Source organism: Poromitra crassiceps, assembly GCF_964638095.1.
Source record: "Poromitra crassiceps genome assembly, chromosome: 6".
Lineage (NCBI taxonomy): Eukaryota > Metazoa > Chordata > Actinopteri > Beryciformes > Melamphaidae > Poromitra > Poromitra crassiceps.
In genome coordinates, this window is record NC_139627.1 from 35,839,110 (window position 1) to 35,857,164 (window position 18,055).

Here is an 18,055-nt window from a genome sequence, read left to right on the forward strand (position 1 = left end):
ATTCATTCTACTGACAACATTCCATCATGTAGTCTACATCTCATTCATTCTACTGACAACATTCCATCATGTAGTGTACATCTCATTCATTCTACTGACAACATTCCATCATGTAGTGTACATCTCATTCATTCTACTGACAACATTCCATCATGTAGTCTACATCTCATTCATTCTACTGACAACATTCCATCATGTAGTGTACATCTCATTCATTCTACTGACAACATTCCATCATGTAGTGTACATCTCATTCATTCTACTGACAACATTCCATCATGTAGTGTACATCTCATTCATTCTACTGACAACATTCCATCATGTAGTGTACATCTCATTCATTCTACTGACAACATTCCATCATGTAGTGTTCATCTCATTCATTCTACTGACAACATTCCATCATGTAGTGTACATCTCATTCATTCTACTGACAACATTCCATCATGTAGTGTACATCTCATTCATTCTACTGACAACATTCCATCATGTAGTGTACATCTCATTCATTCTACTGACAACATTCCATCATGTAGTCTACATCTCATTCATTCTACTGACAACATTCCATCATGTAGTGTACATCTCATTCATTCTACTGACAACATTCCATCATGTAGTGTACATCTCATTCATTCTACTGACAACATTCCATCATGTAGTGTACATCTCATTCATTCTACTGACAACATTCCATCATGTACTGTACATCTCATTCATTCTACTGACAACATTCCATCATGTAGTGTACATCTCATTCATTCTACTGACAACATTCCATCATGTAGTGTACATCTCATTCATTCTACTGACATATCATTCCATCATGTACTGTACATCTCATTCATTCTACTGACATCATTCCATCATGTAGTGTACATCTCATTCATTCTACTGACATATCATTCCATCATGTAGTGTACATCTCATTCATTCTACTGACATATCATTCCATCATGTAGTGTACATCTCATTCATTCTACTGACATATCATTCCATCATGTACTGTACATCTCATTCATTCTACTGACATCATTCCATCATGTAGTGTACATCTCATTCATTCTACTGACATATCATTCCATCATGTACTGTACATCTCATTCATTCTACTGACATATCATTCCATCATGTAGTGTACATCTCATTCATTCTACTGACAACATTCCATCATGTACTGTACATCTCATTCATTCTACTGACATATCATTCCATCATGTACTGTACATCTCATTCATTCTACTGACATATCATTCCATCATGTAGTGTACATCTCATTCATTCTACTGACATCATTCCATCATGTAGTGTACATCTCATTCATTCTACTGACAACATTCCATCATGTAGTGTACATCTCATTCATTCTACTGACAACATTCCATCATGTAGTGTTCATCTCATTCATTCTACTGACAACATTCCATCATGTAGTCTACATCTCATTCATTCTACTGACAACATTCCATCATGTAGTGTACATCTCATTCATTCTACTGACAACATTCCATCATGTAGTGTACATCTCATTCATTCTACTGACAACATTCCATCATGTAGTCTACATCTCATTCATTCTACTGACAACATTCCATCATGTAGTGTACATCTCATTCATTCTACTGACAACATTCCATCATGTACTGTACATCTCATTCATTCTACTGACAACATTCCATCATGTAGTCTACATCTCATTCATTCTACTGACAACATTCCATCATGTAGTGTACATCTCATTCATTCTACTGACAACATTCCATCATGTAGTGTACATCTCATTCATTCTACTGACAACATTCCATCATGTAGTGTACATCTCATTCATTCTACTGACAACATTCCATCATGTAGTGTACATCTCATTCATTCTACTGACAACATTCCATCATGTAGTGTTCATCTCATTCATTCTACTGACAACATTCCATCATGTAGTGTACATCTCATTCATTCTACTGACAACATTCCATCATGTAGTGTACATCTCATTCATTCTACTGACAACATTCCATCATGTAGTGTACATCTCATTCATTCTACTGACAACATTCCATCATGTAGTCTACATCTCATTCATTCTACTGACAACATTCCATCATGTAGTGTACATCTCATTCATTCTACTGACAACATTCCATCATGTAGTGTACATCTCATTCATTCTACTGACAACATTCCATCATGTAGTGTACATCTCATTCATTCTACTGACAACATTCCATCATGTACTGTACATCTCATTCATTCTACTGACAACATTCCATCATGTAGTGTACATCTCATTCATTCTACTGACAACATTCCATCATGTAGTGTACATCTCATTCATTCTACTGACATATCATTCCATCATGTACTGTACATCTCATTCATTCTACTGACATCATTCCATCATGTAGTGTACATCTCATTCATTCTACTGACATATCATTCCATCATGTAGTGTACATCTCATTCATTCTACTGACATATCATTCCATCATGTAGTGTACATCTCATTCATTCTACTGACATATCATTCCATCATGTACTGTACATCTCATTCATTCTACTGACATCATTCCATCATGTAGTGTACATCTCATTCATTCTACTGACATATCATTCCATCATGTACTGTACATCTCATTCATTCTACTGACATATCATTCCATCATGTAGTGTACATCTCATTCATTCTACTGACAACATTCCATCATGTACTGTACATCTCATTCATTCTACTGACATATCATTCCATCATGTACTGTACATCTCATTCATTCTACTGACATATCATTCCATCATGTAGTGTACATCTCATTCATTCTACTGACATCATTCCATCATGTAGTGTACATCTCATTCATTCTACTGACATCATTCCATCATGTAGTGTACATCTCATTCATTCTACTGACAACATTCCATCATGTAGTGTACATCTCATTCATTCTACTGACAACATTCCATCATGTAGTCTACATCTCATTCATTCTACTGACAACATTCCATCATGTAGTGTACATCTCATTCATTCTACTGACAACATTCCATCATGTAGTGTACATCTCATTCATTCTACTGACAACATTCCATCATGTAGTCTACATCTCATTCATTCTACTGACAACATTCCATCATGTAGTCTACATCTCATTCATTCTACTGACATCATTCCATCATGTAGTGTACATCTCATTCATTCTACTGACAACATTCCATCATGTAGTGTACATCTCATTCATTCTACTGACAACATTCCATCATGTAGTCTACATCTCATTCATTCTACTGACAACATTCCATCATGTAGTGTACATCTCATTCATTCTACTGACAACATTCCATCATGTAGTGTACATCTCATTCATTCTACTGACAACATTCCATCATGTAGTGTACATCTCATTCATTCTACTGACAACATTCCATCATGTACTGTACATCTCATTCATTCTACTGACAACATTCCATCATGTAGTGTACATCTCATTCATTCTACTGACAACATTCCATCATGTAGTCTACATCTCATTCATTCTACTGACATATCATTCCATCATGTAGTGTACATCTCATTCATTCTACTGACAACATTCCATCATGTAGTGTACATCTCATTCATTCTACTGACATATCATTCCATCATGTAGTGTACATCTCATTCATTCTACTGACAACATTCCATCATGTAGTGTACATCTCATTCATTCTACTGACATATCATTCCATCATGTAGTGTTCATCTCATTCATTCTACTGACAACATTCCATCATGTAGTGTACATCTCATTCATTCTACTGACAACATTCCATCATGTAGTGTACATCTCATTCATTCTACTGACAACATTCCATCATGTAGTGTACATCTCATTCATTCTACTGACAACATTCCATCATGTAGTGTACATCTCATTCATTCTACTGACAACATTCCATCATGTAGTGTACATCTCATTCATTCTACTGACAACATTCCATCATGTAGTGTACATCTCATTCATTCTACTGACATCATTCCATCATGTAGTGTACATCTCATTCATTCTACTGACATATCATTCCATCATGTAGTGTACATCTCATTCATTCTACTGACATATCATTCCATCATGTAGTGTACATCTCATTCATTCTACTGACATATCATTCCATCATGTACTGTACATCTCATTCATTCTACTGACAACATTCCATCATGTAGTGTTCATCTCATTCATTCTACTGACAACATTCCATCATGTAGTGTACATCTCATTCATTCTACTGACAACATTCCATCATGTAGTGTACATCTCATTCATTCTACTGACATCATTCCATCATGTAGTGTACATATCATTCATTCTACTGACATATCATTCCATCATGTAGTGTACATCTCATTCATTCTACTGACATATCATTCCATCATGTAGTGTACATCTCATTCATTCTACTGACATATCATTCCATCATGTACTGTACATCTCATTCATTCTACTGACAACATTCCATCATGTAGTGTTCATCTCATTCATTCTACTGACAACATTCCATCATGTAGTGTACATCTCATTCATTCTACTGACAACATTCCATCATGTAGTGTACATCTCATTCATTCTACTGACAACATTCCATCATGTAGTGTACATCTCATTCATTCTACTGACAACATTCCATCATGTAGTCTACATCTCATTCATTCTACTGACAACATTCCATCATGTAGTGTACATCTCATTCATTCTACTGACAACATTCCATCATGTAGTGTACATCTCATTCATTCTACTGACAACATTCCATCATGTAGTGTACATCTCATTCATTCTACTGACAACATTCCATCATGTACTGTACATCTCATTCATTCTACTGACAACATTCCATCATGTAGTGTACATCTCATTCATTCTACTGACAACATTCCATCATGTAGTGTACATCTCATTCATTCTACTGACATATCATTCCATCATGTAGTGTACATCTCATTCATTCTACTGACAACATTCCATCATGTAGTGTACATCTCATTCATTCTACTGACATATCATTCCATCATGTAGTGTACATCTCATTCATTCTACTGACATATCATTCCATCATGTACTGTACATCTCATTCCAATAACTAGAAGGGTGTTCAAGCACAGACCTCGGCCAAGGCCCGCTATTATTGCTTGTTTGTGCTATTATTGCGTGTAGTTGGATCCGGATCCCACTCCGTCATTTAATGGGTTCTCTTACTTGGCCCGTGCTACACGCCCTTCCACAAAGTTTCATGAAAATGGGTGAAAATCCATAATCCTGCTAACAGGCAGACAAACAGCACCGAAAACATAACCTCCTTGGCAGAAGTAATAATGAAATTGTTTTCTATCAAGTTTCAAGCATGTATCAGAGCAGCAAAAGACCCCACCGTGTTCTCCAAGGCCTCCGTTTGTCTTTTCACAGGGAGATGGAGAAAGTTGTTATGGCTCCAAGTCCTGGATACCTTCAGCTGAGGAAGTCCAGCACATTCTTAAAGGGAAGGAGGGGGGAGTTTTCAGGAAGGGGAGCTGTTTTTTCATATCTGCTCCTGCCTTAATCTCCTCTGTTTAGTCAGAGTAGCGCTATGTGGTTGCAGATTAAAAGCTGTAAAAATCTGACATGGCAGGTTCAGCTGGGGAGGCGGCAGGTTCAGCGGGGGAGGCGGGGTAAGGCAGGCTGGATCTGAGGGGAAGTTAATAGTTCTGATGATGACATTACAGGGGAGAAGTACCCTCGTGCAGGCTACAGCCAACGCCAACTTAAGCGCCAGTGCCAGGGTGGGTCACGCCTTCCACACAGGGCCAGGGAGATAATATCTTAATGAGACCATTCACTCTGCTTGGCTGATGTAGCCTGATAAAAGACTCTATAGTCCTGATGCCAACTCTTTATGTAATGGCAAAAACCAAATCACAAGCACTTTAAGTAGGCAGCACTGAAAGTAGCAAAGTAGGAAAAATAATGGTGCCGTTTCCCCTCCCATTTTTATCAGATCTTTATCACTTTCAATCCAAGTAATTTACACAAACACTGGATCTTTTGTCATGACTTTAGAAAAAATGTTCAAGTAATCAGAGTACAAGTCACGTCAAGTAAGTCCCAAATCACCAGAACCAGTCAAGTCAAGTCTCATTGTCTTCATGCACCAAGACAAGTCTCAAAGTGTGTGTTTGTGTATTTTCAGTGTTTGCATTCACTTGTCATGATGGAATACTCATAAGTTCAAGTGAAACGCAGCACAAGTGTCCCTGGTCTCTGACAGGCAGGGTGTCTATTGGAACAGTAGGGGTCAGGATTTCTTTTGCCAACACGGCATGACCGATGATGCTGTTTATTGCTGTGTTTGTCTGTCTGTGTTTTCACTGTTTGGCTGTGTTTGTCTGTCTGTGTTGTCAGTGTTTGGTTATGATTGATGCTGGTGTTTATTGCTGTGGGTGTGTCTGTCTGTGTTCCTGTCTGTGTTTTCACTGTTTGGTTATGATTGTCATTTTGTCAGTGGAGTAGGTGAATTATAGTAGTGGAGTAGGCCAAGGGCTTGCTTTGTTTTGTAAACAAACCAAGTATTTCCTAACAATGGCTGGATCACACATGACAGAACTATTATCACTACTGAAGGCGAAAACCGAGGAAACTTGAGCTGCATCCTCTGAAGTGATTTAGCACAAGTGAGCGTTGTCACAAATCTTTGATCGTCTTACAGTTTGAAGTGTAATGAGCCTGCACACTCGATGCTTACACTACGCAAAACAAAGAGGAATGCCTGTGTCAAAACATTCACCTTATTCATCAAATACAATAGACTGATTCCCTAGGAATGGTGAGCATTTTAGGCCTGGGCTTACTCAGGTTTCCTAGGGTGTGTTCTGTGGTGTAACGTAACCAGACTTTGTTTGCAAATAATAGCGAGTGTCGTCCTGTCAATCCTGGCTTCTCAAAATGATGACATTTACTTCGCTATTTTAGTATTTGTCTCCTCGAAGAACGCCTGTAAGGGAAAGGGACAAAGGTTTGAAACAAGGCACATCTGACCAATTGGTTGGTGTGACCAGTTTGACCGGTTTTGCTTCTGTGTCTCTGTGTGTACTTTATACATAGTGTCCCATTCCTATTATGTCATATGTCCCTATGTGTCCATATATATTTTGTAAATATAGACAATCATTGTAAACAATAACAATTATTGTAATGATAATTGAATTTTGTCCCATGTGGACTAACAGAATTGTTATGTCTTATTGTTTACTCACTTCTGTTCTACCTTTACATAATTATGTCTCTTTGTTTGGGACATTAGCAATTTATTCTAAAGCAGTTTAAATCCATGTTCTTTTTAATCCTAAAATAATACACTTGCTGTTACACTATGTATCCAGATCTGTAGCAAATTTTGATTACATTGTGGCTGCCACTGTAATTATTTCAACTATTTGAGTGGGATTTGGCAGCCGAGGTACTGATCCTGCTGGAGGTAACATTCCTCAACAGAAAACAGGAAGCTCTCTTGAGGAGTGGCTATTGGCACGAATTAGGCATTAGGCATCCCTTAGCCATGCATGAGAACCCCATACAAAAAATCAGTCACTTTTATGGCCTTAAAAAGAGTATAAGTACCACAGTGCTAAGATACATTTTTTTTTTACAAAGAAAAATAAACAATTTCTGTGAAAACCTCAACTGGCAGATTGTTTTTATGCAGTTGAGGTCAGCTGTGTACATTACAATCATGTAGAGAGTTGTGTTAAAATCAAGGCTGTAAACATTGTGTGTTTGTGTGTGTTTGTGTGAGTGTGTGAGCCTGCATGTCATGCATGCAGTGTGCGTATGTTTGCCTGCGTAATGGGTCTTGGTGGTCCTGCAGTGGTGGTTTGCGATCATGGGAAAGGCATGAGGCTCTAACGCAGCAGCGCTGTGTCTCTCCGGCGCTCCAGATGCTCCCGCAGCCTTGTGGCTGGGGGCTGCCTGGCTCCGACTCTGCTCAGCACAGCGCTGCTGTTTACCAACGGCTTTTAGCATTGAAGTGAGGAACGGATCCAGCCACTCCAGACCTTCCCAAGGAATACCTGAAGAACTCTCAAACCTGTCCCAGAGACACTGTAGGAACCCAGGAGGAAATACCACTGACTTCCTCTCCTACTGTTCTCAACATCCTACCTTTCTTCTCCGACCCCCCTCCTCACTCTACACCCACCCACCCACCCACCCTTCTCTTCACCCCACCCTTCTCGCTATTTTGCTCTCTCTCTCACTCTCTTTCTGTATGCTTGTTTTTTTTCTCCAGGCAGTAACCAAGAAAAAATTTGGGAGCAACAACTTCCGATCGGCGCTGGAGAATGGTGTTCTGTTGTGTGAGTAAGTACTCTGCTTTTCCCAGGCACGTCTCTTAAACCACTCATTCATTGGGAAGCCCTCTCCTCTCCTCCAGGTCTGCACTCCACCGTAAGTGTTGCTGATATTTCCCAGGGCGCCCGGCAGACCCCCCTGACGGGGGGGGGGCACTTGTTTGTTTGTCGGCCACGTTAATAGTGTCGGTCTTTTGGGCACGGCAGCAACAGAGCTTGTATTGTTGTATAGTTAGTGTTTCCACTGTCAGATCCGCCCAATGTGGTCTTGTTTGAGATTATGCGCTCTGATCTATTTCGAGGGGGGATTGCGTCGCCCCGTTTTGACAGATGTTACAGTGCTGTGGATGGGCAGAGCGCCATCCTTACTTTTAATGAGAGCTATGAGAAGCTGTGTAATTGGAAATCCTCGAGCCGAAACCACCGGGGAGAGCCCGCACACCCTGCTTTCTCATTAGACTGAGTGGGTGCATTGAAAAGCAGGAGTTTTGACAAGTTCTAGGAAAGAACTTTGTCTGCACAGGGTCGGCATTCTTGTGGAGCTGCGGCGTTTTCTGAGGTGTAGACGACATCAGGGATGTGTATGTGTGGGCAGCGCTGGTGGATGGAGGCGTTTCTGAGGTGTAGACGACATCAGGGATGTGTATGTGTGGGCAGCGCTGGTGGATGGACACAATGGTGCTATTTTGCATGAGTCAGCATGATGCTGTAATTACCAGTGGCCCGTGCAGAATCCCCCAGACCTCTGCTGGCATCTGTTCTGAGGAGACGCCCGGCTGTCATTCTGCTGATCTGAGCCTGACTCCAGCGTTTCATCACTCTCAGGCAGAGAGCTGTCCATGATCTCTCAGTGTGACGAGGAGGAGGAGGAAGCCACACAGCAAAGTAGTTATCTTCACCCACAGACGCTCTGCCTCCCATTGTGTGTTGCGGTTATCAAAAGTGCCTGGGAAGAATTGTCCTGCTATGTTTAGTATGGCTCCTAACACATGATCATTATCATACTCGGCCTGTTTGGTCTGAACGACCAAGCCAGCAGAGCTTTCTATTGTCTTCCTCCCAGTGCTGCTGAACGAACCCCTAATTTAGATACAAATGTTTCTTTACCTGGATTATCAGTCCAGGCAAAAGTCAATAGACCAGACCTACCCCCGCCCCCCCCCCCCCCCCCCCCCCTTCACACACACACACACACACACACACACACACACACACACATCCCACCCCCGCACCCCCCTGCGTCTGCTGAATGAGCAGAAGACACTACTGGTCAGGGGAGCGTCAGGCACAATCTACTAGGAGCTATAGGAAGACTTCTTATCACTTCTTTACTGTCTGCATTGTTACTTCCAGTCATGGTCTAATATTGGGTCATATGTATTTCATTTGAATCAGTGCAACACGTTTGTTGTTTTTCTCTCTCTCAATTTTGTCACTCTTTGCCTGGCTTACTCAATAGTCACATTGCCACTTTCCTGCCATGCTTCCATCAATTGGGACCAGATGAGGACAGAATTGCAGTGTGGCCACAGCCCCTAACTACCATGTAGTGCAGTTAGACTATCTTTATCTGTCTGTTTCCAATCCCTTCATTTGGGGAGAATCTGGAAAGGCATCACAAACATAGCACTGTTGTCGTGTGAAAAACTTGTAAACTCCAATTTTGGTGATCTTCATTTTTGAACTTCAATTGAGGGATTACATCGTCCTCTATGGGTTAAATTATTCAACTTCTTTATGAAACTTTATGAAACCCTTTCGAAACTAAATATATATATATTTTTTTAAAGGTTTTCCCCTGATAAGAGGTTGTGTGTGTGTGTGTGTGTGTGTGTGCGTGTGCGTGCGTGCGTGCGAACTGAGTGGGGTTGTTTCAGGAGAGGAGGGTATGTATTAGCAGCGGAGGACCAGCATGTTTACCTCGTAGTGCTGCACCGGCCATTTACTAAACTGAAGCCAGGTGGCCGCCATTAAAGCAAGTCGTAAACACACAACACACAAGACTTTGCAACTGTTTCTGTTCATTCCTAGTCAGACCAACCTAGCCGATGATCAGCCCACCGCTCTCACTTTCTTTCTCCCTTTCCCTCATTCCATCTGTGTTCCTTTTCCCCCAGTCTGATCAACAAGATCAAACCTGGCATCATCAAGAGGGTTAACAGGCTCTCCACACCCATCGCTGGACTGGTAAGTTGAGGAAGTCTTCCTCTCTTTTTATTTATCCAACATGTGATGTTTAAGATTTTGCATACAATGCTTTGGATGATCTACCTGGATTTGACATTCCATTTAAAAGACATATTTACATTCACAATAATCTTTAATCTCATGCTAGTCTTATTTCCATATACTTCCTTCTGCCAACAGAGTTGGAAGGCGGTTATGTTTCTTTTGGTTCGGTCTGTTTGTTTGCGTTTCTATTAGCAGGATATCTCAAAAAGTTATCGGTGTAGGAAGGTGGGGAAGGGAAGAACTGTTTAACTTTGCACATGGATTGGCCAAAGGGGGGTGTGGCAGTGGGCGTGGCATCTCGCAAAAAGGCACATAACACAGGAACGTATTCACATATGTAGAGAAAATATTTACTATTACATTGTATTGATTATCATAACCTCAAAAGATACAAAGCATCCATTATTGGCCCAATCAAACAACATGGGGCGCTGGAGAGCTCATTTCCAGTTGAGACATAACCGGCCTGCCGATTTGTCCAAAACTTAGTACAGTGGTAGAAGAGCAGGTCTAATGGAAACTGAACAGAGACCTGACTGGCCATGTGGTGTTGCAATAATCGGCTAAATGCTTAAAAGTGAATTTGAACAGTCCAATTTCAGGTCCAGTCATGAAGATGTGTTCATCTCCTAAAGTGAAACAAATTGGTAATGGAGCATGAAGAAATAATGAACTGTTGGTGAAAATCCGACATGTGGAACTGGCATATCTTGACAATTGCATAGCGTTGGCAGAGGGGTGCGCTCTACTGAGTGCTGTGTCTGGTTTGGTGTCTTGTCAGGATAATTTCTCCACAGTGTAGGGCAGCGTCTGTCAGCGGGTGTGGTCAGATGTGAGAGGGAGCAGGGCGAGGTGCAGGAGTTGAGTTGACTGATGACAGGTCTGAGGCTCGGATGCCAGTGAGAGAGAGAGAGAGAGAGAGAGAGAGAGAGAGAGAGAGAGAGGTGTCTGCCTCAGTGACTTGTCGTGCCTCATATCCGTCCACGCGTCCAAGTACCGTGAATGCGGAGCTGCATGAAAGGCCAGTGGCTGCACCCTAAATATGATGTCTGCCACGCTCGAGGCTGCGCTCAATCAAAACCAGCATCCTAACACAAAAAGGCTTTGTACTGGTGCGGTAATTAGTTTTTTGATTGAGTGATGGAGAGGTCAGGAGGGGGTAGCCTTTGGTTTAGGTAATTACCTGTTATTAGATCGGCGCTTCTCAATCTTTCAGACAGTTGCTCTTCAGAACGCACCTTTTTAGGCCTGGACATGTTTTTAGGCAACTTGAGGCATCTGGGTACTAGGGCTGTATTCGAATATTCGGACATTCGAATATTCATTCATAATGCTGACATTTGAATTTAAAAATTAATATTAGATTATATATACGGTGTATATATATATACACATATATATATAAATGGGAGCTAGGGCTCTGTTTGTTTCTCTGTCCCACTGTGATTGTCCCACTGTGATGTCATAATTCCCACTGTCACATCATCAGTGATGTCATAAATCCCAGTGATGTCATAAATCCCACTGTCACATCGTCAGTGATGTCATAAATCCCAATGTGACATCATCAGTGATGTCATAAATCCCACTGACGTCATCAGTGGTGTCATAAATCCCTCATAAATCCCACTGATGAAATCCAACTGTGACATCAGTGATGTCATAAATACCACTGTACTGCCCAGTACTGCACTGACGATAGTCCAACTAGGACTGAAACGTTTGCTGCCAATTTGTGCCGATCCTATAATAAAATGGATCTGATTTTTTAAGACTTTGTCTTGTCTATAGTTCTGTGTGCGAGTCCTCCACTGCTTGTTACTATAAATACCACTGTGACATCATCAGCGATGCTGGTCTCATTGGCCACACAGCAGCCGAGCTGTGGGCAAGGCCTCGCAGCCGCCGAGCTTAGCGAGTTGCAGGGCCAGCTCGGTGAGTTGCAGGACGGCGAGCCCGCATCATCCTGCCGGTGAAACGCCTCACTGTCAGGTGAAAAGAAGTGACTGGTGACTGCACATGTATCAGAGGAAGCATGTGCTAGTCTACAGCTCTCCCCAGATCAGCAGAGGGGGTGGAGCAACGAACGGGACAGCAGGGGGAATTGGACAAGTACAACTGTGGAGAAAATGGGAGAAAACCCGAAAGAACTTGCTCAAAAAAAGATTTCGGCAAATCGTGGCCGAGGCCTTTGTGGCCACAGTGGTGCAGTTGAAATAAATGTTTTGGGAGTGTCTGCAGATGAGTACTTGGGAAGTAGAGGGTTGAAAGGCATTACCTTAAGCCCATCCCTCACAAAGCGCTCTCTTGTGGGTGTAATTGAGTCCAGCTGCCTCGAGCAATTATAGAGAACCCCAAACCTAGACCCAGTGAGTCTGGGTGTTTGACGGTGGGCTCAGTAACACTCAACATGTTTGGCAAGACAATGACAAGCTGGCTGTAGTAGAAACAGACTAGCACTTTAGGCTAGATGTAAACAGTAAACATAGTATTTACAGTACCAAACAATGTACCATCGCATCTGCGTTATGACAGAAATCACTCTGCCAGCCAGCTTGTTTTGGACCGTTCCTATTTGAACTGGCCAGGCACCTGCTGAGGTAATGCGGATAAGTATCTTCTCGATCAGTAGCATCGCTGTGGTATTTTTCCGAGGCTTGGACTCAAACCTGAAACCACCTGATCATAAATTCTCCAGCAACTGCAAAAGCTCCTGGTTGGCCCAGGGCTATCAGTTACTGCCAACCACATGGAGAAAAGTGGAAAGCACTCCAGCTAAAGATTACTCACTCTCAGTCTGCAATGGGAATATCTCTTCTCCCAAAGTGGTCAGAAGTGTTGTTCCCCTCCACATGCAGTTAGCCTGCTCCTGTATCTCGCTTCTCTAGATAGTGATGATGTGTCTGTTCTTTACATGTTGTCAGGAAGGATTTCTTTTTTATCTCACCACCTGAAATAGTCGGGGGGATTTATTTGTGTTTTCTAAAATAGTTACCGGTAATCAACTTAAAACTGTAGTTTTGCCTCCTTGTCTTCTGATATGAATTTGTGTTACTGTATAAGGTTTGCCCTAATGTATGCTATACATTAACGGAATGTTCTTGGAGAGGAAGGAACTGGAAAAATATTGTTCTAGTTTGTGGAACTTACATAAACGCCTATGGAGGAGGAATACAATGGACAAAGAACCAGAGGAATGCTGCCGGGCTTTTTTTTGTTTGTGATTTGGATATGACTTTAATCGGCGCTGAATGAACAGCTCTTTATGAGCACGCCTCATTAACACTGAAATATGAAAATGTGCTGCCATTATGGCCACGTCTGTCCTTTTAGTTTTGCTTTCTGAAAGATTTCACCTCTAAATGGATACCAGGCTCCAGCCCTGGCAGAATCAAACCTCGGGGAGGGAAAGGGAAAAAACGGAAATCTCTGGTTTTGTGGAATATTTAGCAACATTGGCTCCAGATCCTGGTCTATTCTTTGGTTTCACTTGTGTCCAAGGGAATGTTTCCCATGTCAGCACACGTCTCTCTCCCTGTTCTGTCCCTGATGAGCACTCAGTGAGCTGCGGGTTTGGGTAACGGTGCCCCGGTTCTGCCGGCCTGTTCTGCTCTTACCAGTGCTGGGGAGGAAGCCTGCAGTTGTGCGGTGGGGCAGCCAGCCACATGAGAGGGGGCCAGGGTTTGAGGCCCGCGGGGCTGAGGCCCGCGGGACAGAGCTAAAGATGACTCCATCGGCCTCTGCCCACCCGAAATACACTGGAGCTGACATGTTGCTGGATGTTCCCGCACGCATCAAGTCCTTGCTTAGTTGAGGCTTTGTTGTGTATGAAATAGAAGGTGGAAGGAGATAAACGGACATTTTCATTGGCCCTGAGCGTGTCCTTGCTCATCATTCATTGGCCCTGAGCGTGTCCTTGCTCATCAAAATGTCTGTGTAATATTCTCTGTAACAGCAGGCCATGTTTTGCTACAGTGGTAAGGGTCCATGTTTTGCCTGGATCTGACTATTGGGACAGGAGAGTTTTTATGGTGTCTGTTTCAATAGAAGGAACATTTCAAGTATTCCATCTCCTCTTGGTTTATTGTGACAGGATTTGAAAAAAATGTGTAGCCTGATATTTTAACCGTGGTTTGGCTATGTAGATGTTTGAAGCATTGCCAGGGGTCAGTTGAGGGTAATTGTCGAGTTTGCCCGTCTCAGACACGAATCCACTGGAATAAATAGAACAAGCACAACGTGAGCAGTAAGGATTAAGGTCCTGTTATTAATCAGACACCTTATGATCCTTAAATCAGTCCGTCCAGTGTGTGAGAGGGGATTAGAGGCTGCTGGATGGGTACAGCATATTTAGCAGGATTATGTACAGGCACAAGTCAGCATAACATTCCTTCAACATCATTATGTCTGCATGCTCTGAGACAGACTTGAGGGGCTAACATTATCTCTGCATGCTCTGAGACAGACTTGGGGGGTGTTGTAAGAATTTTCCTACTTACTAAATAACCAACTCTATTTGCTTAAAAGAATCCATGATTTATTACTGAAACATGCGCATGGAAGTATCCTTCTACATCTCATATCTCGTAGCTGTAATACTTCCGGTTCTCAGGTTGCACACTCTATTTAATCCCCAAGAGGGAGGAGAAGGTGGAGACTATAATTACCATACAGAGGAGGAGTTTACTAAACCACTCCTTCTAACTAATTTTGGGGTTATCTTACGACAGGGGCTAACATTATCTCTGCATGCTCTGAGACAGACTTGGGGGGCTAACATTATCTCTGCATGCCCTGAGACAGACTTGGGGGGCTAACATTATCTCTTCATGCCCTGAGACAGACTTGGGGGGCTAACATTATCTCTTCATGCCCTGAGACAGACTTGGGGGGCTAACATTATCTCTGTATGCTCTGAGACAGACTTGGGGGGCTAACATTATCTCTTCATGCCCTGAGACAGACTTGGGGGGCTAACATTATCTCTTCATGCCCTGAGACAGACTTGGGGGGCTAACATTATCTCTGCATGCTCTGAGACAGACTTGGGGGGCTAACATTATCTCTTCATGCTCTGAGACTGACTTGGGGGGCTAACATTATCTCTTCATGCCCTGAGACAGACTTGGGGGGCTAACATTATCTCTTCATGCCCTGAGACAGACTTGGGGGGCTAACATTATCTCTTCATGCCCTGAGACTGACTTGGGGGGCTAACATTATCTCTTCATGCTCTGAGACAGACTTGGGGGGCTAACATTATCTCTGCATGCCCTGAGACAGACTTGGGGGGCTAACATTATCTCTTCATGCCCTGAGACAGACTTGAGGGGCTAACATTATCTCTGCATGCTCTGAGACAGACTTGGGGGGCTAACATTATCTCTTCATGCTCTGAGACAGACTTGGGGGGCTAACATTATCTCTTCATGCACTGAAACTGACTTGGGGGGCTAACATTATCTCTTCATGCTCTGAGACAGACTTGAGGGGCTAACATTATCTCTTCATGCTCTGAGACTGACTTGAGGGGCTAACATTATCTCTTCATGCTCTGAGACTGACTTGGGGGGCTAACATTATCTCTTCATGCTCTGAGACAGACTTGGGGGGCTAACATTATCTCTTCATGCTCTGAGACTGACTTGGGGGGCTAACATTATCTCTTCATGCTCTGAGACAGACTTGGGGGAATAACATTATCTCTTCATGCTCTGAGACAGACTTGGGGGGCTAACATTATCTCTGCATGCACTGACACTGACTTGGTGGGCTAACATTATCTCTTCATGCCCTGAGACAGACTTGAGGGGCTAACATTATCTCTTCATGCACTGAAACTGACTTGGGGGGCTAACATTATCTCTTCATGCTCTGAGACTGACTTGGGGGGCTAACATTATCTCTTCATGCTCTGAGACAGACTTGGGGGGCTAACATTATCTCTTCATGCTCTGAGACAGACTTGGGGGGCTAACATTATCTCTTCATGCCCTGAGACAGACTTGGGGGGCTAACATTATCTCTGCATGCTCTGAGACAGACTTGGGGGGCTAACATTATCTCTGCATGCACTGAAACTGACTTGGGGGGCTAACATTATCTCTTCATGCTCTGAGACAGACTTGGGGGGCTAACATTATCTCTTCATGCTCTGAGACAGACTTGGGGGGCTAACATTATCTCTTCATGCTCTGAGACAGACTTGGGGGGCTAACATTATCTCTGCATGCACTGAGACAGACTTGGGGGGCTAACATTATCTCTTCATGCCCTGAGACAGACTTGGGGGGCTAACATTATCTCTGCATGCTCTGAGACAGACTTGGGGGGCTAACATTATCTCTTCATGCTCTGAGACAGACTTGGGGGGCTAACATTATCTCTGCATGCACTGAAACTGACTTGGGGGGCTAACATTATCTCTTCATGCTCTGAGACTGACTTGGGGGGCTAACATTATCTCTGCATGCTCTGAGACTGACTTGGGGGGCTAACATTATCTCTTCATGCTCTGAGACAGACTTGGGGGGCTCTGAGACAGACTTGAGGGGCTTTCAGCCTGGCTTACAGTGTTAGTAAAGCTATTGGATGGGGTTGTTTAACACCCATTTATAAAACGGCTCTCTCAAATCAAGCAAACTGATTGGCTCACAGCTGTGGTATATTTAACCCATCCCACGCTAATATATCACAGTTATGAGAAAACAAACAAATGGTAGCTAGCTAGCCTCGCAAATGTGAGTTCCGCACCACAATACCCAGAGTGCCTTGCGGTAGGATTTACTGTTGTCTCCTGCTAGTGACGTCATCAATATACGACAGCTAGGTAGCCGCTAGCTAGCTAACGGCGATAACAACATTTGCTAGCTGCCTACTGAAATGGAAACATTTAGCACAAGCATTCGCCAAAGTTAACTAGCTACCTGTCGTATATTCAAAAAGAAGCAATGTGAGACAAACCTTGAACTATGATCAAATCTATTTATTTAGCATAGCAACATACTCTGCAGCTCTAGGAAGTAACCAACCATAACAACCCGCCCCCAGCAGCCTATAGGGTATAGGCTATCTTCCACAAGGCTTCCTGTTACTCACAACATAGAATTAAACAATATAGAACACACCACACTAACGTTAGCTGTTTGTTTGTCACCAAGCCTGTGTTGCTATCTGACGTTGTTCAGCAACTGCGTCGGCTCTGTGCAGGGAGCCAGAGTATGATTTCTGAATAACAGCCATTTAAATTTGAGTTGTTTATTCCTTTCATATTGCCATACTTGGTAACCGTTTTATAAAAACAATAGCTCACTTCAGGCCATGATATATACCACGACCTGTCGTGATCTATTCCTTAAATATCTGTGTCATTAATCACGCTCTTAGTTTTGCATAGAATGTTTCAAATGCGGTGAAACAAAGGATCTGCTTAGGGCACATAGAGGGTGATAGAGTCTCAAATATTCATCCAGATTGCCA

At 42.6% G+C, this 18,055-nt stretch overlaps 1 protein-coding gene across 6 annotated transcripts in view; it reads left to right on the plus strand.

Moving 5' to 3' along the window:
- Nucleotides 1-18,055, plus strand: part of lmo7a (LIM domain 7a) — a 78,454-nt gene that overhangs the window by 13,847 nt on the left and 46,552 nt on the right. For all 6 annotated transcript variants that reach the window (XM_083638604.1, XM_083638599.1, XM_083638602.1 and 3 more), the window contains exons 3-4: nt 8,284-8,354; nt 10,462-10,531. In XM_083638604.1, coding sequence (XP_083494730.1) covers nt 8,284-8,354; nt 10,462-10,531 — 141 coding nt within the window. The remainder of the gene's footprint in view (nt 1-8,283; nt 8,355-10,461; nt 10,532-18,055) is intronic.